Here is a 23,768-nt window from a genome sequence, read left to right on the forward strand (position 1 = left end):
AGAAGGGTCAATGCCTTCCCTAGGCTTTCAGAGAGACCAACTTGGTAAAAGGGTGGGGCCATTGACCTAGAGTGGATTACGTATATGTCTGGGAGAGGAAATCAATATGCTGGTTTGGGATATGTTGAGTTAAAAATAGAACATCTAAGTTGACTATTATATATATTACTTGGGAGTTTAAAGAATGAGTGTAGCCAGAATTTAACTTTGGGAGTTATGAACAAATAGAAGTTGTTTAAAGGACTGGAAGAGATTGTAGAGTCTAAAAATAGAGGTAGAGAAGGTAGACATGCCCGTGACTGAAGCTTGGGAATGTTTTCATCCTAGGAATTTAGTGGTTCACATAGCATCTGTTTGGGTTTGATGTCAAATCTACCACAGGCCAGCTCTGTGTTCAAATTGTTTACTTCACCTCAAGGGCTAGCTTAAGCACTGAAAAGATTATACTGACACACCAGTGTCACTTACTATAATTCAAAAAAAGACCAACCTAAACCCTAATGTAAGTGAGGATGTCCAACAATCTTGACTATTTTTATTACAGTCTAAAAGTTTTATCAAATCTTAATTTATTTTTCTAAAAATTATTTAACTATCCCGACTTATCTTGGTCTATAACTGGGACAAGTCAACATCCTTTAACTCTCCATAAGCCTCAAGTTCATTAACTGAAAATTTAAAAAAATAGGTGGTAGAATATATATGTATCATTTTTACTATGCTTCTTGCACATAGTAACCATTCAACAAAGGTTAGGCGTCATTATTTTACTATTATTACTACCACCGTCATTAGTAATGATATCCTAAAGGATTGTTAGTTACGAGGATTAATTTATCTATGACAAAACCTAGGTGTTAAACAGCACAGAGCAGATGGTACTTTCTGTCTCCTCCCCATCCGTACCTATCCTTCCACTTTACAAGTCTTCCAGATCTTCCGCATTTCATCATGCTCTGAGTGTCAGAGTTCAGAAAAGCACAATGAAAGAACATAATTTAGAATTGTCTTAGAAGTTAAACTATTAAGCACACATGGTGTTTCGGTCGGGTGAGATTCCTACAATTAAAGGAAAGTGGAAGAGAAGACGCTCAAGGCAGCCAGTAGTTTATTGTTTCACATAAATCGTTTTCAGTAACAGGTGGAGAGGCTGTGGCATTTCACATGTGGAAGTGTGATGGCTTAATATGATCTCTTACTTCTAAAAGGCCATGTGTTTTATAGATCAGTTTTGCATCATCGATACTCTTTGTTTTCATTTTGTGAAGAGTAAATTCATAATATATAATTTCATTCTAGGGATTACCTGCAAGTCGTGTGAGGTACAGAGTAGATGATGTCCAGTTTCCTTATCCTGCTAGTATTTTTGACGTAGAAGAAGATTCTGGAAGAGTAATAACTCGAGTCAATCTTAATGAAGAACCTACGACAATTTTTAAGGTCGGTGCAGTGTTTCCTTTACATGGTCTGTTTGATATTTAACTTCTGAGAGTTCAGTTTAACAGATGGCTGTACAAAATAATTTAAATTACAAAGTAATATATTTTTTAACCACATAGATATTTAGAGAATCAGATAAGCAAAAGAAAAAAGAACACTTGATATTTCACATCTTGGAGATAACTAGAATTTACCATTTTAGTATCTATCCTTATGATGACACTCCATGCAAATGCAAGTGCACACATAATGTGTTTTCAAATAATATGATCAAATAAAGGACACCTGGGTGGCTTAACCTCAGTCTGTTAAGCATCAGACTCTTGGTTTCTGCTCAGGTCACGATCTCATAGTTCATGGGATCAAGAATTGCATTGGGCTCTGGGCTGACAGCTCAGAGCTTGCTTGAGATTCTCTATCTCCCTCTCTCGGCCACTCCCCCACCTTGCTCACACATGCACATACCCTTTCTCTCAAAATAAGTAAATAAACTTAACAAAATGAATAAATAAATAAAATAACATGATCCTATTATTCATACTGCTTTTTTAACTTCATAATATATTGCCCATGCCAATAAATACTGGTAGTGGTATTATTTTAATGGTTATATGATGTTCTATTGTATGAATCCACTATTATCATTTTGTCTAATACTTTGTTGTTGGATAATTAGGCTGTTTCTAATTTTTTGTCATGATAAAATTTGCTGTTGTGAACCTCTTTGTGCAATAACTTTTGCTGCTGACCCGATTTCTTTCCCTTAAGTACCGAGATGCAGAATTGTTGGGTCAAGTTTACGTACCCATGATAAGTTATACTTCCAGAAAACTTCAAATAGTGTTACCCTTCACTATTACCATAAATAATCTATTTTATTAAATGTCTGAGCGTTTCCCTTTTCTGTAATTACTTAGAATACTTCTTTCATTGTTAATAAAGCCTCTGACCCTGCAATGAGGAAACGCCCTCATCGGTTAACCTTGTGGGTGTCATGGGTACCATGCCTCACGTAATCCTACCACTGTTGGGAGAAATTGTTCCATTTGTAAAATATTAACCCAAGACTAAATCATGGGCTGCAGGATGATCCTTAGTTATGGCTTCATGGTCTAAGTTGAACTGGTTTAGATTAATAGCTGTAGCTGCCAAAATTATACACATTCTGGACAAACACATAGTTTGAAAATATTTAACATTTCTTAAATAGAAGAATTATTCTTGACATAATATATGTTATCAAAAATCAATTATAAATTATAGTAATAAATATTATATAGTTGTTCCATCTTGAAATGAAAGCTTTTCTGCATTTTGCATCATGGGAACTGTTTCTACTATGCAGTGTGGACTTGGTTGTCTATATTTTTAAGAGAGTGTATATCTAAGTGTATTAAACTGGAAAGATTTCCAGTTTTATCCTCCAGAGTGAAGTATTTCTGCCCTATAATCTTGCAGACAATTAATTCCCTGGAAAAATTAATTTCTTTTTATAAGCAAGCTAATTAGCTTTTTGCTATCGATGTGACTGAATTTAACACTTTTTAAATAAGTGTTGGTGCTTATAATGGCACATGTTTTACTGTAGGCACCAGTGGGGTTGTGTAAGAGAAATCAGTTTAACCATTGGAGAGATGTCGCATTGTCTACCTGTTTTTACTGGTAGTGTTTTATCATAGAGTTAGTAATTCTACTTCTTTGAGTTTTCTTGTCTAGGAAATGAACATAAAACATCTACACGGTGGGACTGGTGTAAAGATTAAGTGAGAATATATGTAACATATCCTAGTACAGTGGTTATGACCTGGCAGACAGTGAGGACATGATCACTGCACCCCCTCTGGGGCCAGGCAGTCCAAAGATTAAAACGATGCCTTCTTTTCTTCTTGTTAATAATCTTTAACATGAATTTGTATTACTTTTTAAGTTGGTGGTCGTCGCTTTTGATGATGGTGAGCCTGTGATGTCCAGCAGTGCCACGGTGAAGATTCTGGTCTTACATCCTGGAGAAATCCCACGCTTCACACAAGAGGAATATAGGTATTGATTTCCATCAGTTTTTGTGATATGTAAAGTTTTTTTTGTTTCGCTTCGTTATGGCCTCTCAAAACTGCTGCGGTAAGAATTGATCAATGAATGGTCCTTCCCATTCTAGTTTAAGTTTTTCTAAATTAACATAATATTACCCTTATTTTAAAAGTTGATATTTAGTTAACATGACAGTTTAGTCTATAAAAATATCAGCTTTCATAATGCTTTGATGAATAATGGATGCTTTAAAAATAATTAACACAGTCCTTGAAAAATACATTCTATTTTGGGGTTTAAACTGCAACTATTTAATGATCTCAATGGTGAGAAGTAGGCATTTAGTTTCATGTTATTGCCAGAGACATAATTTGACATCTGTCTGAAATGATATTTCTCATATAACCAGTGAAAGAGAGAGGGAGAGAATGTATGTGTGTGTTTATGTGCATAATACATATTGCATATTATAATATAGAATTAGCATATATACTATCTTAAGTCAGGATGCCATAATAAAATGCCACAGAAAGAAGGACTCAAACAAATTTATTTCTCACTGTTCTAGAGGCTGGAAGTCTGAAGTCAGGGTACCAGCATGGTCAAACTCTGGTGAGAGCTCTCTTCCTGGCTCACATAGAGGAAAGTGAGAGAAAGCAAGCTAATCTCTGATATTTGTAAGGGTGCTAATCCCAAGATTAGGGCCCCACCCACTTGTTTCTAAAGGCCTTACCTTCAAATACTATTCCATTGAGGGTTAAGGCTTTTTAGGAGGACAGTCCACAGTATGTGTGGATGGATGGCTAGATAGATAGATTAAGATAGATAGAAAGATAGATAGATACATAGATATTCTTAGGAAGTGAAGAATTGAAAAAAATAATAAAACTAAATTTACTATATTTTATGTTTGCACATTACTGTAAGATTTATAATGCTTTCCTGACAATAGAGTACAACTTTCTTTCATGATACAGTTTAGTAGTTTGCTCTATTTAGAGACAAAGTCAACATTACATAATGATGCTAATTAGGACTCAAGAAGAAGGAAGACTTCATATAATAGAATACTTTATCAGATTCTAAAATTTGTATTATTATTGCTTTGATTTATTACTTTCATAATTTCTAAGAACTACGTAAGAATTGTGAGTTAGAGCAAGGGCTGAGATACTGGAAGGCAGATGACACGTCTGGGAACATTTACCATGCTGGCCAAGTAGTGTTTTCCTTTATAAAAAGTTGCCTTTGCAATATTCAAGCAATAAATTAAAGTACATAATTTTACCAGAAAACTCTACATAACATATATGTAAATCACTGAGATGGAAAATATATTTAAAACTTGGGGCTCCTAGGTGGCTCAGTCGGTTAAGCATCTGACTTCAGCTCAGGTCATGACCTCACAGTTTGTGGGTTTGAGCCCCACATCGGGCTCTGTGCTGTCAGCTCATAGCCTGGAGCTTGCTTCAGATGCTGTGTCTCCCTCTCTCTCTCTGCCCCTCCCCCAATTATGCACACACACACGCACGCACTCTCTCAAAAATAAATAACCATTAAAACTATTTTTAAAAAAAACTGTATTTAAACTGTTAAGAATTCTTGGTCAGTCTGTTTGAAACACCATTTTCTTCCTTATGTCCATCCTTACCAATTCCCCTTTTCTTTTGTTGTCATGGTAACCTGTGAACTCCAGTTCTTTGCCAACGTGCATGTGGTTTTCTGCTTCTAGAGCCCTTCCTTGAACATGTTTATTGTGGTCATGTCAAGAACCCAAATGAATGTAAACTCACTTGTGTTTCTCCCCAACTTACCTAGATTCAACGTTCATAAAAAATGTACTTACTTTTTGGGATGGGTCCAAAAATCCTTCAGAGTTTCAGCCGAGCAAAATCCCAACCTGTGTTCTCCCAAAGTTCTCCTCCCATCTAGTCCATCCTTGGAACCCCAAAGAAGGCCGGAGTGATGATGCCTAATGCTGTCCTTTCGAATAGGCTCTGTAAATGGATCCCCCTTCTCTGGGTTTTCCTCTGCTGCTCATTCCTCTTAATAGCAGTATGCCTCCAGACTTCGGGAGCACATTGCTTGTTAACTCTGTTAGGCAAACACTGGGGCATGAATGCCAAGGTCGTAGGTCTCATCAGGGCATTGTTCATTTAGCTTTCTTTTTTTAATTACCCTTATTCATGCCACTTGTTAAGAATAAAAATGTTTTGTTCAGTGAATAACTTACCATTCCTTACCTTCTTGGCATACAACTACTAACTGCAAATAGATTCTATTAATAAAGTTGTTAACTTAGAGAAGAAAAAACCCACCAATTACTTGGTGCGAAAACTAAGAGGAGTGACATGAGCTTACAGGGAAGAATTTTTGCCCTTTCTGAAGAACATTTCTAACATTTGCAAATAGTGCCCTTGACTGTCCCAATTCGTGAGTTCCTCTGACACACAAGGGAGGTTTGGTAATCTTGTTGTATCCTACAGTTTATGAAGAAAGTCCTAAGAATCGATGTAATTGCCATAATGGATTCAGTAGGACTAGGGCACTGAATGGGATTGTTTTCTTTTTTTATCAGACACTTAGAGACCTTGGATAAGAAAAAAGTTGTATCAACCATTGGCAGAAGACACTACGTTTTGAATAAGATCAATAATTGAATTTAAATGTTTAAGTAACTTTACATATGATTTAAAGTGTAGAATGAACTATTAAAAAAAAAACAAAAAACGACCTAGGGCTGATCTTCATCAGTTCTCTCTCTGTGCTCGTGATTCCAAGTATATAGTGAGTCTGGATCCCTCCCAGTCTTTCCTTCTTCCTCCTGGGCACACAGCTGGACTCCACTTCCCAGCCTAGCTTGCTAAATTGAGCTGTAGGACTGAGTTCTGGCAAATAAAATGTGGAAAAGTATGGTCTGCACTGTTTCCTGGCCTTACTTAACCTTTTCCCCATATGGACAGGTGAAATGGAGAAAACGCCCAGAGACGCTTAGGAGCCATGTGTTGACAACTTTGAAATATAACAAGAAAGGAGCCTAGGCCTTTGAGTCACAGATAGGAAGAGGAATATTGAACTAGGAATGACATATGTTTACATATATTACATATGACTTTTTTTCGAAATCATTTATAGCCTTGGCCAGATGCACATAACTCCCAGAGATGCTAAACAATGTTATTAGACCTTTACTATCAGTATGATCCCTTGTGTTGGAATTGAGTGGCGGAAGAGTATTTCACTTTGGCATAAAGATTGTTTTGAACTAAAATCACTTAAAAAGTACCAGCTGCAGGAAGGACATTCTAATCTCCCTTTTACTTCCTAAACACAGGACCTATAAACTCTGATGTGAAGGATGCCCTCCCTGTACCAGGAGGAAAAATGTTCTTTAATGAGGAGTCAAAGCCAAGAGAGCTGATACAGACAGGACTTGTTAGAATAATTCACATCGCCCTCCGGGCTCCTTCTAGAGTTTAATTTTCCGCAGTGACCTCTCTCTGTTCATCCTAATACAAAAGTATGTTGGCGTTGCCATTTCTCTGGATCTTCATTGCCTCATGAGGGCTCTCCTGTCACTTAAAACTTATATAAATGTGTACATTCGCTCCTACTAAAGTGACTTATGTGTGTTTCATACTTAGACCCAGCCAGAAAACCCTACAAAGATAGAGGTAAAATCCTACTTCCATTACAGAATTGGTCCTGGTGGAAAAACTTTTTCATGTGATCCAATTTGGGGGGACATAAAAGGATAAGCAAGATTTGTGTCCCTGGTGGGGTGTGGGGAAAGCATGAGCACGGGTGGCAAAGGGAAAGCGGTGATCAGAGATGAGTAGCTTTGCCAGCTGAGATACATGCCGTGTTTACATGTCCTGCATGTCTTCATTCCCGTATTGGCTCTTGAATTGTTTAGGAAAAACTAGTTTCAACAGATGTCTAGGTGTGAAGAAAGGTTCTAAAGATAAAAGATTCATTCATTTTAGAATATTGAACTCCATTCTTTTTGTTAAATTATTTTAATGTTTGTTTTTAAGAGAGAGAGAGAGTGAGTGAGTGGGAGAGAGGCAGAGAGAGAGGGAGACACAGAGTCCGAAGCAGGCTCCAGGCTCTGAGCTGTCAGCACAGCCTGATGCCGGGCTCGAACCCACAAACCACGAGATCATGACCTGAGCTGAAGTCAGAAGCTTAACTGACTGAGCCACCCAGGTGCCCCTTGAACTCGATTCTTAAACTGACCCTCTCCCCTAATCCAATTATCTTGTTTTTTTTAACAGTCATTAAATCTTGGATAAGAAGATTAGTGAGGATAGGTTAGAGGGCTGTGAAGACAAACCCTTAAATTACAACAACTTAAAGAACAACAACAACAACAACAACAAAATGTGCTTAGGCTCACATGACCATCTGAAGTGAGTGTTTCAGGTTGGCGATAACTCTTCATGCAGTTCTTCCGCACAGTCATCAGGGACCTGGGCCAATGTAGGATCTTCCATCCTTAACATTATTTCAGAATTACTCCAGTCATTGCCGTTTCTGTCCCTGGAAAGGGAAAGGGGGCAGAAGTCCACATCCAGATATTTCCTGAACCAAGCGAGGTAGGGCTTGCACATTTCACCTCAGCTCATGTTCCATCTCAGAAATCCAGGCAAATGTCCACAGCCAGCTCAGAAAGGGCAGACAACTTCTGTCCCTTGCTGGACACACGTACCTCAGTCCCACCTCTCTTACCGAGGGAAAAAGGAATATAGTGTTGGTGGAGAATTAGCACATTGAATGTGTAATTTTAGACAAGTTACAGATTTTTATTGCTATATCATCTTGATATGACTTGTTTTGCATTAAAAACATGTAAGATTGGGAACGTGAACCCATCATGGAATGGTACAGAGACATTCTTATTCCTCCATGTGTATTGGTAAAATAGATCACATTTTTCTTAAAGCACAAAAGAATGCATACTTATTTTTTGTTTGAATTCAAAGAAAATCTCAGATGGACATTTTGGAATGTTTTAAATTATTTCTAGTGATTTCAGCACATCCAATGTTAATAGCACATATTCCAAACCAAACCTTTCTGGACTTCAAAGTAAAGTTTGGTTGTCTGATTACAGTTAATTACTCTCTCCCTGTTCCTGAGAACTGTAATAGTCCTGATCACAAGGAGAAAGAAAGCATTATGGCAGAGTGTAAGTGAGAGTCACGAACTGTAAACTCCCTTTGTAGAGACTATCAAAGAGATTTGAGAGGAGACATTTACTATTTGCTGAAACACTTCCCAATGTAGCAGTTCTACATCGACAGAGACACAAAATCCATTATTCTTTTTATGGCATTCAAAACATTTAAATATCCAGTTACTGGTAATTGCCTCCTTGCAGGAGTGCAAAAATAGACCTAAGGTTACCTCTTCTAAAATTGTACAAGTAGGAACCAACAAATAACAAACATCATAGTAAATACTTTGGTATTTACCAAAGGAAAAGCTTCCTGGACTGCCTGCTAAGTTTCTGATAGCAGATAATTAGCAGGTTAGCTAACCAACATACAAGTAGCAGTATAACTAAATGTCAGCCCACCCCCCTTTCTCTTGTGTCTCTGTCCCCGATTCCTATTTAAAAACTTCCTCACTTTCTGCTAATGGTTCTTTGAAAACAAAATAATGAAGTTTGTAAAGTTTTTGAAAGAATTCTACAAAGACCACCCCGTATTAAGGGAAATAATTTAGCCTGTCGAGACTAGAAGAGAAAATTCTCGCATTCTTTTCTTGTGTACAGTGTATAATATTGGGATGTTTTATATGTGCTGAGAAAAGATTTAATTTTGTTTTTTCCTCCAATCCTGTGAACTGAAGTTATTCCCTAATGGGCTGCCTTGAAGTCATTTTTAAGGGTAGGAGACATCTCTTAATGAGAAAGCAATTTGCCCCATACAGATATGTGTGTGCTTTTATAATGGCCAGATTTACAGCAGTTCTTAAGCCAACTATGCATTTATTTCTCTTTGGTCCCTATACGGTTATAGTACTTGAAACAGACTTAACTTTGTTCACTCCATGGCCTTTTCCATGTCTCCTTGGGTCACTTAATTAGGTTCAATGGAGAATCGAAACATCATTTGCTTCTTCTCTTTGTCATTGAATAAACACTTATATTTTCCAGAAAACACTGAATTCTTCTCAAAATTTTAAACAGCATGGACCTCTTCAGGCTGTAAAACATTTATTTCCAAAATTATAAACACGCATTCATGTTATTAGGGGCAAACACACAGCCAAAAATTTCAACATTGTAACACATTTCCATTTCACGGGTCATTTCTGTTTTATGTGGTTCTTCCAGTTCATCTTTTTGACAAACGAGGAGACGCCAGAAGCCAGAAATTTTGGTCTCTTAGAGTTCCTACCTCAGGTTATCATTTTTTATTCCTTCTTTTCCCTTTCCTTGAAACAAATTCCTCTTTCCTTGAAACAATTTTTTTTTTTAAATCTTTATTTATTTTTGAGAGAGAGACAGAGTGTGAGTAAGGAAGGAGCAGAGAGAGAAGGACACACGGAATCCAAAGCAGGCTCCAGGCCCTGAGCTGTCGGCACAGAGCCCGACAAGGGGCTCAAACCCACAAACTGTGAGATCATGACCTGAGCCAAAGTCTGACGCTCAACCAACTGAGCCACCCAGGTGCCCCAAAACAAATTTCTTAAAGAGTCAGTGGCACCTCATAACCCTTTGTTGTTAAAACTCCTCTCTCTAAAATTATTTAAAAAAAAAAAGGGGGGGGGGGGAGCCGGGGTGGCTCAGTCGGTTAAGCGGTCGACTTCGGCTCAGGTCATGATCTCGCGGTTTGTGAGCTCGAGCCCCACGTCGGGCTCTGTGCTAACAGCTCGGAGCCTAGAGCCTGCTTCAGATTCTGTGTCTCCCTCTCTCTGACCCTCCCCCGTTCATGGTCTGTCTCTCTCTGTGTCAAAAATAAATAAACGTTAAAAAAAATTATAAAAAAAAAAAAAAACTCCTCTCTCTTGTCCCAAGTATCTCCAGATGGCTTCATTTTTCCTTTTTGCAATGAATTCAATGCAAATACTAGCCCCTGCCTTACATAAATAATCATTAGTTTTGAGTTATTACTATTCAAGTGATTGTCTCTATATCCTATGCAATATCGTTTCTTAATTTAAACCATTCTGCACAGATTGATTCTCATTGGAAGCAGAGAGAAATAGGTTAATCTTAATGAAAATTCTGTTTTTGAGGGCACGGCAGTAATGGGCAAAACTGCCCATAGGGATCACGTAGTCAGCCTGATAATTTAATAATTGCTTTTTCTGATATCCTTGCCACAAAGTCGTGAGGAACTCACCCTTTCAATCTTCACGTAATTGTGGATATTGGGAAGGTATTCCCTGTGGGGAGATTATTGTTATTATATTTGTTCCTTTAATTTTGTTCTATGCATTTCTCTCTGAGCCTTCATCAGTTTTAGTATCCGCTTCCTCTTTAAGTAGTATGACTGTGTAGGGGAAGAAAATTAATTTTCCCTCTCCCCTTCCTAGTTCTTGACTGAGATTCCTGTAACAAAAGACAGATTAACAAAAGAAAAACAAGGAGAAGTCTATTAACATGCATACTTCCTGTACACATGAGAGACACCCAGGAAAGATAAGTAACATAAACAGGTGGCTTTAAACTTCAGGATCCAATAGCATCTTAACAGGGGACGGGGAGGGGGGTAAAGGCCTCTCAGGGAAGAGTAACTGATTTCTAGGAAAGAGGGGTGGGCCCTGAAAGAATCGATTGCTGGTGTGTCCGTCTTCACATGTCCTCTCCAGGGTCGACTCCATTTCCCTGGTCAGTGAAACTCCTGGGGAGGGGATCCATGACATTTGAGCTCCTGTTGGAGGATCTGCCTTTAGGCAGATAAGTGTAGCTCAGGGAGAAGCATCTCCTTGTATTTGCTATCATTTGAGTGCCTACAGCTCAAAATAATCCATAGGACAAAGTGGCAGATTTTGGGGTGGCATGTCCTCTTGCCCCTTGTCTGAAACTGAGCTAAACTCCTCATTTAAGACAGGTGACTAATAATGCCCTCCTATCAATTATTAGCAGGTATCTTGACAGGGATCATTCTTATTGGGAAAAAGAGTTCTGTATACTTGGCAACGTCTGCCATTAATGTGATAAAAAAAATTATATTAACCATGTGGTTGCTGACCTGAAATAAATGTTAATTACAGTTTCTTATACTAGTTTAGTGTATCTTACAACATATGACAAACTCTTCCTCCTCGTTATAATATTTACATAATGGCTAATTATAACCCTTAAGATTTTCTTTTTTGTCTCTACAAAAATCAATTTATATTAAATCTATTCAATTTATTCTTTATTTTAATATTTTTATATATTAATACTTTTTGTATTATACATTAAGACTCTTTAGTAAACATTTTTTTTTTAATTTTTTTTTTCAACGTGTATTTATTTTTGGGACAGAAAGAGACAGAGCATGAACGGGGGAGGGGCAGAGAGAGAGGGAGACACAGAATCGGAAACAGGCTCCAGGCTCTGAGCCATCAGCCCAGAGCCCGATGTGGGGCTCGAACTCACAGACCGCGAGATCGTGACCTGGCTGAAGTCGGATGCCTAACCGACTGCGCCACCCAGGCGCCCCAGTAAACATTTTTTTAAATGTCTTTACTTTCCCTAGAATTGGATTTCTAAATGTCCATGGATATTTTAAATTTAATTTATATCTTCTGAAATACTAATACTCCCTCTTAAACTTTAGTGCCTGTGATCTCCTGTGTTAGTTTTGGTCCATCCCCTAGCAATTAAACATCCAGATGAGACTTAACAGGTTCTTTAGGGAAAATACTTTTGGGAGAGAAATGAGCAGAGAGCGGAGTAAGCCTAGGGAACCTTCAAACCACATTCATTCTGACCTCCAGGGAAGAAGACAGAAGTTTGTGGAGAACATCCTAGGCTGGTGTGCCACTGAAGTGGCCACTGTGTCATTTCATTACGTTCTGCATGATGATCAGGGATCCCTCAAACGATAGTCACAAGTTGGAGAAGTCCATTGTCTCCTAGGAAGGGACCCACCTCAGCATCTCCGCTTTTCTGAATCACAATCAGGAAGGGGCACCTAGGAAGCGTGGCCTGCACGTAAACACAGCCGTGGACTTCAGGGCACAGCAATGGAACCTCGGTCAAGGGCGCCTCCTGTAACTGGAGATCTGTTGGGGCACTCTCATTGCTGCCACGTGGCCATATCTGATAAGAGGGTTTAGTCAATTATCTACTTGGCTCTTCTGGAAAATAGTCACAGTGTCACAGTCAGAAAGTACATTTTATGTTACCTTTTCATTTAATCCAGACAGAAGCATCAAAATACTCATAGTAGTTCAAACACATATTACTTAAGAATAGATTGACTCCTATAGGTCAAGTGAGTTAGCATTCGAAGAATATTTGACCTTCATCCCAGGATGATGGACTAAACACACAGGGACTCACTTGTCCTCGGTTCTAGAGGTAAATATCATGGAAAGGTCAGCGCGTCTGGAATAGATCATGGAGTCCAAATGTGAATATTGATTTTGAATGAAAAATGCAGTACCTTATACAATTTATCAAAAATTTTACCAAAGACAATTATTTACAAATTTTCCAAACAGATATGCTACAATATAGACATACCTTTGGTATTTATTTAAAATGGAAGTGTATCAACATTGATTATTAAACTCTGTGTGATTTAATGCCACATTTATATTCATTTTTAAGGATTCCTGTGTTTTAAAATGTAATTTCCATAAAAACAGAAATTCAAAATTTATATTTGTATGTATACCAAAGAGAAGAGGCAAATGTTCCTAAGGTATTTTTATTAACCTCTTGAAAAAGTTGATATTTGCTAACTCTTAGAAAAATATCGAGTCATATTTAATTTCCAGTGTTCTTCACATTTAATATATTAAGTCCAAAATAAGAATATTATGCATATAAATATCTTGACATCTTTAAAAAATTCAAATACCTTGAATAAAGAAAATAATCTTTTTGGTCTCCCTCATAAAGTAAAAGATTGATACTCTGCTGGTCAATTTGAATTAATCTTATAATAAATGGCAATGCAAAAATCTCATACCATTTATATTTAAAATAAGTTTCTCAAAAGGCTTTATATTAAAGAATAAAAAGAGTAGATTTTATGAAGAACTAAAAAGGATTAACAGTCTACCTCCTGATATGCAAAAACAGAGAAAAAGTGTAATTTAAAATCCAGAAATCCATTTTTATATGCTGTGAAAAATGAAAACAATGTTATCACAATGGCCAAGGAAATGGTGAGCTGCTCTGGTGACCGTCCCATTAGTCAAGAGAATTAAAGTTACCTTACATTGAGGAGTGTTGCCATTATTCTCGTATAAACCGCACAGGTTTGGACATGGGACTTTGAGAAAAGATTGTTAATCAATAAGTACAATAGTTTAGGAAGAACTTTTGGTCTTGGTTCCAAAAACTAAAGAAGAAAAAAACAATCTGAAAACTCTTACTATCATATAAAATAAATGCAGAGGGCCTTACTTGTTTGCTAGGGTTGTTTACTATTTTAATTTAGATTTATTGTCCAATATGAGAGTTGACTTTACCTGAAGATAACATTTCCTGTGCTTTTATGGCACTACTAAAATCTTGCCTCAAAGGTAATAGATTTTGCCTTGTTAACTACTCAAAGAGTAGCTCCAGCGGTCTTCATTACTGCTTTCATAGGCTCCCTGTGTATCCGCATGGAATTTAATTCTCCTTCACATCTTCAAGGTTATAGTAGTGTCTGACATTTGCTCACATGGCAGAGTGAAACCAGCCCACCAGCAACAAAGGACGCAGGTTTGAGCAGTTCATTCTAGATCCACTGACAGGGCGTCCGGATGGCTCAGTAGGTTGAGCGACTGACTCTTGGTTTCAGTTCAGGTCATGATCGCAGTTCATGAGTTCAAGCCCCGCATTGGGCTCCATACTGACAGTGCGGAACCTGCTTGGGGTTTTCTCACTCCCCCTTTCTCTATCCCTCCCCCAACCCTAAATCAATCAATCAATCCTTCAAAAAATTAAATCCACTGTTTAGAGGAGTGCCTGGGTGGTTCCGTTGGTTTAGAATCTGATTCTTGATCTTGGCTCAGGGTCATGATCCGGGGGTCATGGGATTGAGCCCCACATCGACCCCACAAGTTCCACATTGAGTCCAGAGCCTGCTTCAGATTCTTTCTCTCTCTCTCTCTGGTGCCCCCCAACCTCTATAATAAATACCTAAATAATCAATCAATCCACTGTTTATTTTTATTTTTTTGAAATTTATTGTCAAATTGGTTTCCATACAACACCCAGTGCTCATCCCAAAAGGTGCCCTCCTCAATACCCATCACCCTCAGTTTGTTCTCAGTTTTCAAGAGTCTCTTATGCTTTAGCTCTCTCCCACTCTAACCTCTTTTTTTTTTTTTTTTGCCTTCCCCTCCCCCATGGGTTTCTGTTAAGTTTCTCAGGATCCACATAAGAGTGAAACCATATGGTACCTGTCTTTCTCTGTATGGTTTATTCACTTAGCATCACACTCTCCAGTTCCATCCACGTTGCTACAAAGGGCCGTATTTCATTCTTTCTCATTGCCACGTAGTACTCCATTGTGTATATAAACCACAATTTCTTTATCCATTCATCAGTTGATGGACATTTAGGCTCTTTCCACCATTTGGCTATTGTTTCAATCCACTGTTTACAATTGAAAACAAGTTTTCAGATACAAAGAGTGTTGTCATAGATTCCATTCTTCTCTCATTGCATTACATCTGTGGGAACTTTTTAGTTCAAGTGCAACATATACTAGGGCACATTATTTTTATTTTATTAATAATTAATGCAAACTTTTATGAGGCAAAATGAAACAACAATGCCAAGGTTTGAATCATGGCTGCTGGATGGCAGGTGTTGGTTGAACTTGATGAAGTTACTGAAGCTCCCTGAGACCTGCTTTCCTAGAGATACAAATATTGTATAAGTATTTATATGTGAGACAAAGAGCTTTGTGAAGAACATAGTAGAGCACATGCTTAAAAAAATAGCTGTGATATTATTCTTTAACAAGCTTGTCCCAGGTGTTGGCCATGCAAAGATTTTTAAGACGTAGGCATCGTTCTCAAGGAGTTTATACACAGTGAGGGGCAGCTGGGTGGCTCATTCAGTAGAGCATCCAACTTCAGCTCTGGTCATGATCTCCCAGTCTGGGAGTTCGAGCCCTGCTTAGGGCTCTGTGCTGTCCTAACAGCTCAGAGCCTGGAGCCTGCTTCAGATTCTGTGTCTCCCTCTCTGCCTTCCCACCCCTCTCTCTATTAAAACATAAACATTTTTAAAAAATGAGTTTATACACAGCAAAAATAGAAGCAACACTGATTATGTACGTGTTATTGGTGCCCTGCCAGCACACAAGTACAGACTTATGCCAAAAAACTAAAAGTAAAAAAAATGAAGTGTAAGTAGTTGTCTCCAGCAACACACACACACACACACACACACACACACACACACACACAACACAACAGTGCACTAATTTTCTCAGTAAAAAATAAAACAAACACAAAACCTTGGTCTTTTGCTGGGAATACAAGAGGCAGAACTCATGTGAGCTGTTACAGTCCTACAGTTTCAGATAAGCTCCCGTTTGGACATCCTGGAACAGCCACCCCAGTGATGAGGAACTCACTCCTTTGGAACAAAACAATGACCATAGCAATCCGGTTAAAATTGCAAACTGACACGTGACATCTACGGACGGAACGTGGCCCCATGGGCACTTTCAACAGAGCACACAGGGGCAAGCCACAAAGGACGTGAGAGAAGATTGCCCTGGAAATGGCAGACATGTGAATAAGTGGGAAGCAGTGATGGGCTCAGGAACTGGGAGGAAATAAGAAGTTCTCACTGGACAGGAGGAGGACACATTCCAGGAATTGGGGGAAGGTCAGTGTTGTGGAAGAAGAGACAGTGAGCGACAGGGCTGTGACATGACATGGAAATCTGTGACATTTCATTCCCGGAGCACTGGGAAACTGCTGAACCTTGGTGAGCACCTCGGACTAAAGGTGATGAGGGTAGATGGGAGCTTTAAAAAGAAACTTGACCGCTGTGGACGTCAGCCGGGAAGGGGTCTGAGTGCACCAGTGTGGACTTAGTCAAAAGAAAGCCACGGGATCACACGCAAAGGACAATGGCAGCTCGGGCCACATCTGGACAGTGGCGAGGGACAGACATAGGTGAGACCTACATGAAAATCTCCCAGATGGATCTTGGGGAGGGACTGGGTGGAGGGGAGCAGATGTGAAGGCTCTTAGGAGCCCCACTACCGACCTTGTTCGTTATCACGGAGATTCCAAGGACGCTGACTGATGTGAAGCAAGAGATACCAGCAGAGGTGTTTCATGGGAGATCACTCCGCTTCCCCACTCCATCAGGAAAGTAGATTTTTGCACGACTGAAATGTTGATTTACAATCGTGGCATTTTTATCACCGATTTATAACGGCAAAGTCGCGCATCTCCAAGGTGCTCTGGAGCTCAGTGGCTGTGCCCTTTGCCTCATCTTCTCATCCTGTGTTGTTTCTGGTCAGCTTTTCATACGGGGTTCTAGGCCAGTAAACAGCATATTTTTTTAATTATTTTTTTTACATTTATTTATTTTTGAGAGACAGAGTGAGACAGAGCACGAACAGGGGAGGGACACAGAATCGAAAGCAGGTTCCAGCCTCTGATCTGTCAGCACAGAGCCCGACGCGGGGCTCAAACCCACAAACTGTGAGATCATAACCTGAGCCAAAGTTGGACACTCAACTGACTGAACCGCCCAAGCACCCCTAAACAGCATATTTAAGAGGAAGTCACACACATACACACACACCAAGAGACTGACAAGAAGAGATAGTCCAGGCGATCGCAAAAAAGGGAAAGCAGGAGTTACTACACTAATGGCAAAATACGTGGAATCCAAAGTGGAAAGATGTAAACCTGAGTATATATGTGCTTCATCTCACTGGGTAGACTGTAGATTTAAGAGAGAGAGCTACGTTTCCCCCTTAACTGTATCCCTACGGTGTCTAATGCAGTGAAGATCATATGATTTATTGCCCAAAGTAGGACACTAATGAGAGTAAAGGGGGACACCCTACAATAATTTAAACCAGGGCAATGGGCACGACTGGGGGCTGTCACAGGTAAATGAATCATAGGGTCATTGCTACCTATAAATACAGTACTGTGCTCAAGCTAGGTGTCCTATAAATGCTTGATGACTCCTGGATTGGTATTTGTGACCAGAATTTTGTTTTTCCTATGTGCCTCCATCACCCGTTACTGCATAACCCTCACAATTTGGAGTGATTGCCACCCAAGTCCAGATCCTACCCTGTGGGAGTCAGGACCTCTATTTCCCTTCATGATGATGTTTCAAACTCAGGTCCTTGAGGGAAACAGTTCTGGCTTTTTAAAAGATTTACATCTCAGAGAGGCAGAGAAATCATTTACAACTGCGAGTTTTCCAAAGCAGAAGCCAGTAATATAAAATACGTGTTTTTTTTTTGTTTTTTTCTTTATCCATTCATCCACCAGTGGACACACAGGTCGTCTCCACGTCTTGGCTGTGATAAGCAAACTGCTATGATAAACCATATTGTTGCGGTAAATATGGGAGTGCAAATAACTCTCCAAAATAGTGATTTCTTTTCTTTTGTGTGTGTACCCCAGATGTGGCATTGCTGAAATTCTGTTTTTCTTTTCTCCCTCTCTCTCTCTTTTTTTTTTTTTTTGAAAACAAGAAGAAATGCACTCCTTTATTTTGAAACATCAAGTGGCATAGTTCAAGCTCTGAGAACTATGCAGGAAGGTGAGGGCAGGTGTAGTGAGTTACCGTAGCAAATCCTCATAAGTGTCCTATAGCAGAAGCATTGATGTGACTGTCTCTTTATGATTGAAAGGAGGCCATCTGAGTATTTTTCAGGAGATCTAGATGTGAAAAAAGTGGGAGTCATACTTGAATCTAGGGCCAAATCAAGCAATTTTTGATCTTCAGTCCAAAATCCTTACTTTTTTTTTTAAATTTTTTTTCCAACGTTTATTTATTTTTGGGACAGAAAGAGACAGAGCATGAACGGGGGAGGGGCAGAGAGAGAGGGAGACACAGAATCGGAAACAGGCTCCAGGCTCTGAGCCACCAGCCCAGAGCCTGACGTGGGGCTCGAACCCACAGACCGCGAGATCGTGACCTGGCTGAAGTCAGACGCTTAACCGACTGCGCCACCCAGGTGCCCCTAAAATCCTTAGTTTTAAAAATATTCAGACATACACTTTAATTGTCATTTAAATTGCAATAAGTTAACATATAGGGTAATACTGTTTTCAGGAGTCGAATTCAGTGATTCATCACTCTCATGTATCTGCTGTTCATTTTTTGAGGAACCTCCACACTGTTTTCCAGAGCGGCTGCAGCAGTTTGCATTCCCACCAACAGTGCACAAGGGGTCCCCTTTCTCCACATCCTCACCAGCACCTGCTCTTTCTTGTGTTGTTGATTTTAGCCATTCTGACAGGTGTGAAGTGATATCTTGTCATGGTTATGATGTGCATTTCCCTGACGAGTGATGTTGAGCATCTTTTCCATATACCTGTTGGTCATTAGTATATCTTCATTGGAGAAAAGTCTATTCATTTGCCCATTTTAATTTATTTATTTTTTTTTTAATTTTTTTTCAACGTTTATTTATTTTGGGGACAGAGAGAGACAGAGCATGAACAGGGGAGGGGCAGAGAGAGAGGGAGACACAGAATCGGAAACAGGCTCCAGGCTCTGAGCCATCAGCCCAGAGCCCGACGCGGGGCTCGAACTCACGGACCGCGAGATCGTGACCTGGCTGAAGTTGGACGCTTAACCGACTGCGCCACCCAGGCGCCCCCATTTGCCCATTTTTAGATTAGATTATTCTTTCTTGATGTTGAGATGTAGAAGTTATTTATGTATTTTGAATATTAACTCCTTATGGATATATCATTTGCAAGTATTCGCACCCATTTAATGAGTTGTCTTAGGTGCTTCGTGAGTGACTTCTTTTGCTGGAAAGTATTTAAGTTTTATCTTCTATTGTTCCTGTCTGTAAGAGAAGCTTGTATATCATTATAATGTTTATGCTAAACTTCCAGATGTATAGCCCATAAAATAGTGTATTAATAAAGCTATAATTTATGGGGTACTTACGATGTGCTAGGTTGAAGGAAAGCTCTTTGTGCATGTGTCGCTTAGTACACGCCACAATTTTCTAAGTAAGTAATGTCCCCAGTTTACAGGTAAAGAAATAAGAACAGAAAAGGTAAGAATTTTTGCAGGGTCCCATAGGTAGTAAGTATGAGGGCCAGAATTTTATAAATGATATTCCTTGGTCTGACCCCATAGACCTACTAAATCAGAATCTTTAAACATCCAGGAGATCTGAAAATTTTACTATTTTTTTAAATGTGTATTTATTTTTGAGAGAGACAGAGTGTGAGCAGAGGAAGGGCAGAGAAAGAAGGAGACAGAGTCCGAAGCAGGCTCCAGGCTCTGAGCTGTCAGCCCTGAGCCCGATGTGGGGCTTGAACCCACCAATTGTGAGATCATGACCTGAGCTGAAGTCGGACACTTAACAGACTGAGCCACCCAGGCGCCTTGAAGATCTGAAAATTTAATAAGTTCTTCAGCTAATTCTTATAAAGTTTGGGAACCAGTGACTAAGAGAGATTAGAAAAGGTCTGTTAATGAGAACAATAAATGAAACCAAGGAAGACACCCACCTGAGACTGCAGGTTTGGATTTCAGATAGTTTTCTGGACTTGAGGAATTGTTACTACTCAGGGCTTAGGTTTGCTTGTCTTCAGCATGGAGACACTTCATGGATCTGAAAAGAACCCAAACTCTTCAAAAGCAAGTACGCTTTGGAAAAGAGGTAAAAAACAACAACAACAACAACAACAACAACAACAACAACAACAAAACAAAAAACCAAAAACAAAAAGCAGTCTCTAACCACTTGGTCCTTTACTAATCTTCTTTTCTATAACCCACCGTAAAAGTACTGGGAAAGCAGCCATTTCTCTCCTGATTCATGTTCTTTTAAAACCACTTGTCTTGGTTAAATATTTAAAATCAGATCACCCTGACGCAGTTACTCCAAGGTTACAAATAATAGGAGTTCCAGTGGATTTTTTTCCTTCCTATTTTCATTAAATTCCCTTATAGTAGACATAAAAACAGTTCCTTAATTGACACTGATTTGCAAATATATTGAATTCAGACATGTCAAAATAAATTAGATTTGTCTCTCCGTAGAAAGAAAGCAATAGAGCGAGATTGAATCCCAGTGAAATTTTATAGCGTCTATTTACACACACTTTTATATCCTAAACTGCGCAGCATTTAAAATAATTAGGAGCTTTATGTAACACATATAACATTTACTGTTACTTCTTGAACCCGACAATAAAAGTACATTTTAAATTATAGAATGATTGTTTCATCTATATTTATACTGTAAAAACTGGGTCTGCCATTGAAAACTGCAAAATCTGTAATTATGTAGCCATTATTCAGATGATTCAGATATGTTACAATGTATTTAATTGAGAGAGATTTATTGTCATCTATATTTTCAAATAACCAATTTGAAACATTAAACAGATATCTATGTATTAATTTATGCATCCATAAGAAAATTATAAGTAGTTTGCATATAAATTATGTATCAGTTAACTTTTCTGGATTCCACTTCGTCTGCAAAGATTGATTTCTAAACGATAAGTTTGGAGTTATTTTGATCAATTTTCTTCTTACTCAAAAGCAGCTGTTCGTTGTACATTCTTACAGTCTAATGTGACTGAGCAATAAAAATATAAAGCCCCCAAACGACACAGGGGAAGCTCACGTACATATTGTGAAGGAAAGAAGCTGGTCCAAAAAAGATTATGTACTGTATGAGTCTGGCTATATGACAGTCTGGAAAAGGCAAAAGTATACAGACAGTCGGGGCGCCTGGGTGGCTCCATCAGTTAACCGTCGGTTGGCTCAGGTCGTGATCTCACAGTTTGTGGCTTCAAGCCCCGCATCGGGCTCTGTGCTGACAACTCAGTGCCTGGACCCTGCTTTGGATTCTGTGTCTCCCTCTCCTCTGCCCTCCCTTGCTTGCACTCTGTCTCTCTCAAAAATAAAGATTAAAAAAAATTTTTTTAGTACAAAACATTATGTAAGCAGTAAAAATAGAATGGCACTGGGGCACCTGGATGGCTCAGTAGGTTGAGCATCTGACTTCGGCTCAGGTCATGATCTCATGGTTCATGAGTTCAAGCCCTGAGTTGGGAGCCTACTTCAGATTCTGTGTGTGTGTCTCTCTCTATCTCTTCCCCTCCCCATCTCGTGCTCTGTCTCTCTCTCAAAAATAAACATTAAAGTACACGGACAATATAAAGATCAGTGGTTTCCAGAGGTTCAGGCAGAAGGAGGGATGAATAACTGAAGAAAAGGAGAAATTGATGTCACCAAAACTATTGTGTATGCTATTGTAGTGATGGCTATGTGACATCATAAATCAGTCTAAACCCATAGAAGTATACAAGGCAAGAACAACCTCATGTCAACAAAAGACTTTAGTTGATAATTATGTATCCGTACAGGCTCATCAGTTTTAACAAATGAGCCACACTAATGTAGGGTGTTAATAATATGAACAACTAGGGGTGGGAGTGCATATAGAATCTCTATACTTTCTGTTTAATTTTGCAGGAAATCTAAAACCACTCTGGGGGCGCCTGGTGGCTCAGTCCGTTAAGCATCCAGTTCTTGATCAGGTCATGATCTCATGGTTTGTGGATCTGAGACCCGTGTTGGGCTCTGTGCTGACAGTGTGGAGCCTGCTTGGGATTCTCTGTCTCTCTCACTCTCCCTCTCTGTCTCTCTCTCAAAATAAATAAATAAACTTAGAAAAAAAATTCAATTATAAAAAAATAAAACTGCTGTAAAAAAAAAGTGTGGTGTCAAAAAGTATACAGCCGTTTTACATGTAAAATTTAGGGGAGGCAAGGAGAATGCGAATAGTGAGATTAATGACCGAATCACATGTAAATTTGATATCTCTCACACCTGAGCTTCTTAAATTGAAATATGATTTAGGCTTTGTTTAAGAGCTAGTTTAGGTGATGTTGGAGTTGTAGTCAGAATCTGGAGGTTTTATTTAAAATGCCCAAGAAAGCCCGAAGTGTTGGCCTCGGGGGATAAATCACAGCCAGGCTCCATGGGGCGTGTGGCGGTACCCATGGGCATCCAACCCCGCTGGGATCCACCGCTGTGGAAGAGTCTCTGGAGGTCCTTCCTGGAGGTGTTTTAAAGGGATGAAACCATCAATATCTCCAGCTTTCACGGCCCATATCTGTTAAAGATAGAACCACTGTCATTACAGTGCTCTTATCTGTATCTCCTGGGGGGACAGAGACCCAGCTTGACTGAAGATGTCTAGGAAGGGTCCCCAGGACCTGAGCTACCCAGGCGCCCCTGAATTTTTTTTTAACGTTTATTTATTTTTGACCGAGAGAAAGACAGAGCATGAGTGGGGGAGGGGCAGAGAGAGAGGGAGACACAGAATGCGACGCAGGCTCCAGGCTCTGAGCTGTCAGCACAGAGCCCAACACGGGGCTTGAAATCACAGACCGCAAGATCATGACCTGAGCTGAAGTCGGATGCTCAACCGACTGAGCCACCCAGGCACCCCGAAATGTTGTTTTTAAAGTTTGAAATGAAGGTGGCATTTTTCTAACGTTAAAGCTGAAGGTACATTAGCTGCAGACTTTATATTTCTGTACTTTATAAGAATCAGACAAGAAATTAATTATAGGAAGTATAAAACTTAGCTCTCAGCTCATGAGTAGTAACAAGATAGACAAGCAAACAATTTAAGCAATGTTACTTCCACGAGAGGAAATTCAGTTTATGAAGGTCACCCCAGAATATGGCCGACGTGTGTTTTCTTATGTCAACATTTTCTTATGTCAGCATTTCTTATGTCAACATTTTCTTATGTCAACATTAAGATCTTCATACATTGACAACTCATTGCTCCTAACATTCAAGCCACGTGTGTCCATTATTCTTGCACGTGGCCTTATCTTTACCAACGTGATGAGTGAAAACAGCACATATATCGTCTTGAAGTTTTTGAAGGTCAAAATTAGGTTGCCTGTGTTCT

The 23,768-nt window shown here is 39.2% G+C and overlaps 1 protein-coding gene across 8 annotated transcripts in view; it reads left to right on the forward strand.

The window, feature by feature from the left end:
• The window catches only part of PCDH15 (protocadherin related 15), a 1,549,353-nt gene that overhangs the window by 1,379,274 nt on the left and 146,311 nt on the right, over positions 1–23,768 (forward strand). For all 8 annotated transcript variants that reach the window (XM_045040943.1, XM_045040941.1, XM_045040940.1 and 5 more), the window contains 2 exons: positions 1,300–1,440; positions 3,368–3,480. In XM_045040943.1, the coding sequence (XP_044896878.1) occupies positions 1,300–1,440; positions 3,368–3,480 (254 nt within the window). The remainder of the gene's footprint in view (positions 1–1,299; positions 1,441–3,367; positions 3,481–23,768) is intronic.

The sequence above is a fragment of the Felis catus genome, chromosome D2 (genome assembly GCF_018350175.1).
Source record: "Felis catus isolate Fca126 chromosome D2, F.catus_Fca126_mat1.0, whole genome shotgun sequence".
NCBI classification, from domain to species: domain Eukaryota; kingdom Metazoa; phylum Chordata; class Mammalia; order Carnivora; family Felidae; genus Felis; species Felis catus.